Source organism: Drosophila serrata, unplaced genomic scaffold (genome assembly GCF_035046125.1).
Source record: "Drosophila serrata isolate PLE 108 unplaced genomic scaffold, ASM3504612v1 contig_376, whole genome shotgun sequence".
Classification (NCBI taxonomy): domain Eukaryota; kingdom Metazoa; phylum Arthropoda; class Insecta; order Diptera; family Drosophilidae; genus Drosophila; species Drosophila serrata.
The window spans coordinates 1,024,614-1,033,005 of record NW_028257274.1 but is presented as its reverse complement, the minus strand read 5'-3'; the positions used below and the strand labels follow the sequence as shown (position 1 = coordinate 1,033,005).

The 8,392-nt window shown below is 39.8% G+C and overlaps 1 protein-coding gene and 1 long non-coding RNA gene across 2 annotated transcripts; both read left to right on the top strand.

Annotated features, from left to right (window-relative positions):
• Positions 1–1,971: 1,971 nt before the first annotated feature.
• LOC110190933 (uncharacterized) lies at positions 1,972–4,420 on the top strand. Its single transcript, XM_020961602.2, has one exon. The coding sequence runs from the start codon at positions 2,489–2,491 to the stop codon at positions 2,750–2,752; it is 264 nt and encodes an 87-aa protein (XP_020817261.1). The 5' UTR covers positions 1,972–2,488; the 3' UTR covers positions 2,753–4,420.
• Positions 4,421–7,422: 3,002 nt separating this feature from the next.
• On the top strand, positions 7,423–8,163 carry LOC147642643 (uncharacterized). The gene is made up of 2 exons (XR_015273174.1): positions 7,423–7,598; positions 7,651–8,163. It is a non-coding gene; the product is annotated as an uncharacterized LOC147642643 (long non-coding RNA).
• Positions 8,164–8,392: the final 229 nt, after the last annotated feature.

Sequence of the window (8,392 nt, the reverse complement as noted above, 5' to 3'; positions counted from 1 at the left end):
CTCCCTAGTGCATATTGCTCGGGTTTCGAGTGCAATTGAGGTAAAAATAATAGCAATTAAAGAGTTATTTAAATATATTTGGGAGTATATTAAATTAAATCGTTACTTAAACTAAGAAAGGGCACTATTTTCAATAAGCTTAAGTTATATATACCCTTGCAGTTAGCAACTGATTTATAGGATTGCATCAAAAAACGATCTTAACTAAGCTTAATATATCCACATTTTTTAATCTATATTTACTAATATCTTTATACGACATTTTTCCATAAAACAAAGTTTAGAAAATCCATAACTAAGTCAAAAATTCATTAATTTAAATTCGGAAAGGTTTTCTATGTTAGTTTATATTAGGCCAATAAATCTGTGTACTCAATTAAACATTTTTAACATTGAATTTTTTGACATTTTTTGATAATTTTAACGAAAAAACAAATTTTGAAAACAAACTAAATTGTTTTTTCCCTTTCAAGATGGTTAAGTCGATTCCCCTATAAAGAATATACATATATGATTTATTGGGTCGTAAATGACATCTTTAAATCGTTACAAAGTTCTGACTAAAATTATAAAATATGTTAGGTAGAACTCTTCAGGTTTTGGTCGAGAACTGAAATAACTATTTCCTTTTAAGAACTTAATATATAAAATAAATATTTACTATAGGCTGTCATTTAACATTGTTTCCGCATCTGCATCATCTGTTTATTCTGCATTAATAAAGATATTCTTAGTTTATAAGTATAACGATATACCGAATTTCGTCAAACTCTACACTTTCTTGGGGATTTTCCATTTCCCTTTCCATTAAATCTCTCCAAATGCTTCAATGCTATATTATTCTGACCATAACTGTTGGCAAAAGCACACACCATACTCACACACACACACAGGTGTGTGGTACCTGCAATACATACTCAAGCAAGTACGCATGGAAGAGTCGGAAAGTCGGCAAAAGAATGTCGTTGGCTCTCTTCTGGCTCTGCTGCCTCCACTGTCCAGCCACTCTCTATCTCTCTTTCTGACTGTCTCTATCTTCTTTTTCGATGACACACTTTCCGATGTACTGGGGCCCAGAAGTAGGTGAGAGCAAACGATCGGTTGTGTGTGTGTGTGCGGCGAGTGTGTTTGTTTTGTTTGCTGGTACTCCAAGCACAAACATACGTTCTCCATTCTACGCTTCGCTGCATTGAAATTTCTTTTTTCGCTTTCTTTTCGAACTCTCCAGCTCTCGGCTCTCGCTCCCACTCTGCTCTCCGCGGATCGTTAGTTCTTGCCACCCACTTGGGAGGGAGAGAGAGTGAGTGAGAGATCTCGCCTCTGCTGACGTCAGCATCGACGGCGCCATTATATGGGTCACGTTGTGCTTTTGGGTTCTTGGAGAAAACTGGTAGTACGAGTATTCTGCTTCTTCCTCTGCTTTTGCTGTGGAGAGGAAAGTGATATGGCAATGGCCACTCGATCGAAAGCGAATGCGTTTGGCGCTGCCTCTTGAAAATACCGTTCTTTCTCTCCCCCCTCCCTTTTTCACGATTCGTTCTTTGTGGGTCAGGTTCAGAGGTTTAGAATGTGGCATTTCCGCTGCAGCATTGCACTTTGCCTTCACCCCTCGCCGTCCGTCTATACAATTATGTAAAATAAAAACGAAAAGCCAAACAAACAAATAAACAACAGTAAAGTCTGCTCGGAAAGGTGAATGAAACTTAATGAATGCCAGCAACAATAATAACGGGCAGAGAAGAGCGTTGAGCGAACAGGTGAGCCGCAGCGCTGCATTGCTTTAGTGATTTTCACTTGCCGCTGCCGAGCGTGCCTTTGGAATTCGCAAATTGTTATGAGAAAAGCAACAGGAACAACAACAGGAAAAATACAAGAAAAAGAAATACAAAAACCAAAACGGCGGCTACCATACAAAGACGACGTACAGATTACACAAGCGCAGCGTCGGCTATTATATACGTCAGAGGGGCATTAGAAACAACAACATTGACGGCGCTGCAGTCAAGAAAGCTCTCCAAAGGCAGCGACGCCGGCTGCTACTGAGCGGAGAGCTACGATCGCTGCAAAGTGTAGAGAAATTTATCATTTCACTGCAGCAACGTCAGCATCGGCAGCAGCAGCAACACCAGCAACAGCAGCAGCAGCAGCAAGCTCCAAGCTCTCTCATCAGCTGCTTGCCGATCGCAGCGCTCTCTCGCAGAGCTCCACTGGCGTCGCTGCCGCTGCTCGGTCGACTTGGGGCCTGGCCACAAAAACAACACCACAGTTTTTCAAAATTAGTTCTAGTGAGTCTGTGAAAGTGTGAGCGACTGCGACTATCGGACGACGCGCGATCAATTGGCAAACAACCGCAAGCGGATCCACTGGTCACTCGCCGCCGAGAACTTGCCGAATATAAATCGGAGCAGAGCAAAGCAAATAGCATCGATCCAGATCCCAGATCCAGATTCCAACACCATCCCCAAATCTTTGCAACAACACGTGCAACATGTCGCATCAGTGCAGCTGCGGTCGCGACCTTAACAACAACTACGTCTCCTATACGAATGCCTACGCCAATGCAAACACGGGCCTGGACCGGGAGGCGGCAACCAACAGCGGAGGCGGTGGCAAGTCCGCTGGTCCACCCCGCACCCAGCTGACGGCCAAGGTGATGTTCGGCACGGTGGGCGCCATCAAGGAGCTGCGCGACAAGGAGCAGCAGCAGCAGCGGCATGCGGCAGCGACGCGAGCTGGCGAGCGACGCAACTGATGACCACCACGGACGTTTCCTTCGGGGGAGGAGGACGACGTGCGATGGAGAGTGAGAAGCGGGGGCGGGACGAACGGCCAATGGAGTCCGGTCGAGTGCTGTGCTGTGGGTTGTGTCGGGGGATCTCTGGCTGATCGGAAGGATCTTCGAAGGATCATCATCATCCGAAGGATTCGAGTTTGGATAAATTGAATGTGTTCGAGTGATTCAAAAGACTCGCGGTATTTTGATTTTCGATGATTTGAGTCTTTCGAGAAAGTCAGTTAATTCGAATTTTGGATTATTCGAGTGATTTAGGAAAAGTCAGTTGATTCGAAATTGAAAGATTTGAGTGATTCAAAACAGTTCAGTTTATTTGAGTGAAATTCCAGTAATTCGTTTCAATTTATTTGGAATTTAATTATTTTAAATAATATTTCAAATTGTTCAAAGTAAATTTGAATGATTTGATTTGATTTATTTATTTATTGAAGTGATTCGGATTAAACAAAATATAAATTCAAATAGTATGGATAGTTCAGGAACTTTCGAGAGCAGTTAGTCGGAAAATTCACGGGATTCACTTGACTTCAATAATTCAAATTTTACTCGAATCGAATTAGCGTTGGTCCTGGTCCCTGGATCACTCGATCACTGGCTGCTGGGATCACGTTAGAGGCTTCAAAATGTTTGCAGGGGGCAGGGCAATCTGAGTAATTTGGTGGCCAGCCATCAAGAACGACATTCCTTCTCAACAAAACTATTCAAAAAGAGAAAAAAAAACAAAAAAAGAAATGAACATCACATATTTATAGAAACCTCTTTTATCTGTCACACTATAACTATTTCTCTCGGTCTATATGCTATACTTTCCGTGCTCCTGTTCCTTCCTCAGCTTGTAATTTCTAATCTTTCGCGTAATTCGAACTATATTCGATGTAAATTGTTTATCACATATATTTATATATATATACTACATAGTGCAATACTTTAGCTATACAAAACACACTCAAACACACACCCAACACACGCCTAGCTTTAAGTTTGTTTTATTTTGTAAGCGCGCACACACACACATACTCATTTTACAATGTTGTTTAATTTTGTTTTGTTGTTCACGAGCTCTGGCAGTTTTGGGCTGCGAGTCTGGAGACTTCCAGGTGCTGCTGCAGCTCGGAATGCAAGGCACGTAACTTACACACACTCCCGCACACACACACACACAGACACACACACACACACCAACCATATACATACATAACACACATAAGCGTAATCATTAAAACCTATACAAACTGTTATTATTTGTAATAATCATATTGTATATGCTGGATGAAAATATGAACAAAAGCAGAAACAGAAACGAAAAACAAAAACTAAAATTATTCCTCCAAATGGGATCTTGTTTGCTCAAGTGAATTTTCATACTAAAATGGTAGCGAAATGAACGCAAAAGGCGAAATTAAATTAAATGAAAACGAAAATACATACATACATACATAATAATTTGAAGCTCAATTGAAAAGCTGTAAATGGTCGGAGTCGGAGTTATCAGCAATACAATATATTTATTATATGTACCTATAATATAATATTAAAGTGTAGTACTTGTACGTGTCTATTTATAGAGCTAATCCCAACAAAGGCGAATAAAAATCAAACTTTTAATAAACACCAAAAAACTGAAAACGAAAACTTTGCAATTGAGAGATTGTGCGATTGGCGATTCCAATTACTCCAACACAATGGGAGTGGTGGAGTGTTGGAGTGGCGGCAGTGGGAGGCAAACCCTTTTCTTTGCCGGCCGCCGTGTCTGCGTGTGAAAGTAAGAAAGGAAAAAGTAAAGAAGTAAAGAAAAAGCGAAAAAAAAGAGCTTCAAATAAATTATAAATTACAATAAAGCAAACACGGGGGAGAGGTAAAATATGCGAAACGAAAGCGAAGTCTCCGGCCAGAAGCCAAAGGCAGTCTTGTGTATTATTATTCCAGTGATTCTTTGCTGTATTTCGCTTTATTCTGTCCCCGTCTCGCACTCTTTATCTGCCTTTTACTCTCGCCTCTCATTCTCTCTCTGTCCCCCCAACTCTCTTCTAATCGCTTAACGGTGTGCGTAAGTGTGAGTGTGAGCGAGCGCCAAGACACTCACTCGCTGGTTCTTACGCTCGTAACAGTGACCCAGTCTCCAATCGAAGAGTCCGCTGGCTTTTCTGGCGTCATCCGAGACCCAAACGTTCCATTTCGTTTCAACTTGGCGCCCATTCTCCACACAATCCACACCATTTCAATTTCCCTCCACCTCCACCCCCTTCTCTATCGCCATGTCCATTAAGAGGCCGCGTGGGACGTCGCTTTGTGGATCAAAGTCAGCGCTTGTTTTGGTTATTTTTCATTTCACAGTTTTATTTATATTCTTTTCCCCCCCTCAGTTCAATTGAATCCAATTGACCAAGTGCGTGGCTCTTGTCAAGCAAATAAATTTGCTTACGTATACTTAATTTACGCGGCGTATACGTAATGCAACGCCCACCATTGATCAATGCATGCCTCGCCAGCATCTGCAGCCAAGTGGCTGATTAGCCCAGCCAGCCCGGGGAATGCAAATTGTACCCATTTACTCTCTTTTTGTTTTTATTTCCATTACGAGTAGAGTGTACCTTTGACTTTGTCTCTTGGAAATTTACCGCTGGATGATCCAACTCTGTGGCTTAGCCCGCTTCTCTGGCGATTTCATCACGGCCTGACATTCCGATTCTGATTCAAATTCCCATTCCAATTCCGATTTTGATCCGATAATACCATGTGCATTAAGTGCGACTAAAAGCATTTGAGATGCTGCGAGGCCTGAGGTTCCAAGATGTGAGGGGAATTTCACACTTGTGAGTCAACATTTTCAGTTCTCTGGAACTTTGATTGAAGAATGTTGGGAAATGCTTTCGAAATTTATTATATTTTAAAAACGTTCGACAATGTTAGCAGTATATAAAGATTTCCAACTACTTTTTTTGCTCGTTATTGTTAGTTAACGCAGATACTTAAAATAGGTATTTTTAACATATACCCTTGCAAGGTATTATTATTTTAGTCAGAAGCTTGAAAAACGTGAAGTAGTTATTTCCGACCCCATAAATCATATATATTATTGATCCGTGTGAACAGCCGAATTGTTCTAGTCATGTCCGGAAAAATAAAAAAATTAATAAAAAATGAAAATAAAATTTTTCAAAATTTGAATATTTTACAAGGGGTTACATCGTTAAAATTTGCAAAATTTGATTAACAATTTGAATTTCTTAAAATTTTTAAATTAGTATGCAGATTTGTTAACCTAATAAAAACTAATATAGAAATGCTTTCCGATTTAAAATTAATGAATTTTTCCCTTAGTTATAAGTTTTTTAAGTTTTAATTTGCCGGTAAAATTGTCATACAAAAATATCGAAAAATATCAAATCAAAGAAAACGAATATTTTAGTTTAATTATAATATAATTCAAACGGAAGAATCTTTATCTTAGCTAGCTAATCATATTTATTAATAGTTTGAGACTTATTACATATAAAAGACTCAAAGTTTTATAATTTAAATTTGAAAAAATTAAATCTTTAGATCTTTGTTACCTAATATATATATATATATATGTATATATTTGTAATTTCGTATTCCGAATCCATAATCTCCCAAGGCAGTCTCCCGTAAAGACAAATACTCTTTACCATCGACCCTCTATTTCCATTTCCATTTCTATTTTAAGACCTTTTTGCATTGCTGATGTCATTTCTTGGCCATTTTCTATGCATATTCTATTTTTATACCCTTGCAGGGTATTATAATTTCAGTCAGAAGTTTGCAACGCAGTGAAGGAGGCACCTCCGACTATATAAAGTATATATATTCTTGATCAGGATCAACAGCCGAGTCGATCTAGCCATGTCCGTCTGTCCGTCTGTCCGTCTGTCCTTCTGTCCTTCTGTCCGTCTGTCCGTCTGTCCGTCTGTCCTTCTGTCCTTCTGTCCGTCTGTCCGTCTGTCCGTTTCTACGCAAACTAGTCTCTCAGTTTTGAAGCTATCTGAATGAAACTTTGTAGTTAGCCTTCTATATACTCTCACTCGTATATATGTCGGAACGGGCCGGATCGGACGACTATATCATATAGCTGCCATAGGAATGATCGGAAAATTTTTACAAAAATTTTTTTAACTTTTTCAGTTCAGAATTGGATCAAATTTGAGATATAGCCATTTTACTATACTCTACAATTTTGCATAAAATTTTATGAAAATCGGACTACTATATCATATAGCTCCCATAGGAACGATCGAGAAATTAATACAATTAAATTTATAACCTTTTCAGTTTTCAACTGATTTTCATAAAATTTTAGGTATAGGCATTTTATATTAGTCTTAAATTTTTTGTCAAATTTCATGAAAATCGGACTATTATGTCATATAGGTGCCATACAAACGATCGTTTGATGTAGAGGAAAAATGCAAATCTTTGAATGTAAAACTGAAAATATAATATGTATAGGTGAATACAATGAAAGCAGGTATTACTTCATTATTTTTTAACACAAATATATATCATTTATATTGTATGCTTTTATATTCATAGAAGTTCTATCTGCAAGGGTATATAAACTTCGGCGTGCCGAAGTTAGCTTCCTTTCTTGTTTTTTCTTATTTTGGCCCAGAGATCAGTTCAGTTGGCTTTAACTCGCTTTAGTTTCGCCCGATCTGTGTGAGCTGGAAGCGGGTGTTATTGTTGTCACCTCACCGGGCCGTTGCGGTGATACATCAACTTCTTAATTTATGAGGTGCAATTTTTATGGACTTCACCCGCGACCACTTCACCTCTGATCCCGCCGGTAACAACATCTCTTTTTGTTGATTATTTTTATTATTTTTATTTCTCTGTAGTTTTTTTTCACTTTTTCCTGACTGCCTGCCGGCTTGCCTTCGCTTGTGGCAAGAACTTTCTCTTCTAATTGAAAGCAGTTCGATGGCGGCGGGCGATAAGTGTGGACTGAAGCAATGGGAATGGGGAAGCGGTCCGCTGAGCACAGCATCCAGCTGGGCATCTTTTGATGAACCGGCTGCGGATGGATTGACGTGGATGTGGAGCTGGTTGGATGGGACTCGGACTCGGACTGGGACTGGGGATGCTTGGAGTATGGAGTGGCCAGTGGAGCGGATGAATGGCGATCGCCGATGGTGAGACATTTCTTATGTTTTCTGCTTTAATGGGAACTTTATGCAGCCGCAAGGCATTTTATCTCTCTCGATTTCGATTTGAATACGGAAAAGGAGGGGCCTCCGCAACGGCAACGGCGGCGGCGATAAGCGCCAACAAGTTGAAAATAAATAATAAATATTTAAAAGTAGAAGAAGGGGTGTTGGACGAAAATAAAAATAAAATTTCAAAAAAAAAAACTGCCACTGCCCGGACTGTGAATGAAAGCCGGCGAAGAACTGGTCGCTCGCCTGGAAGTATTGGGTGCTTTTTCATCTTTATTTTTTTCTCTGTGGGTTTGGCTTTTTCACTTTTTTTCAGAGTTTGTTTTTTTTATCTTCTACTTTTTTTCGTGAAGCTGTGGCATGTCTCGGCTTTGCGGCTCGGCGTCTGTGTTTCTTTTGGCTTCTAATGGCAGCCGTGAGGTGA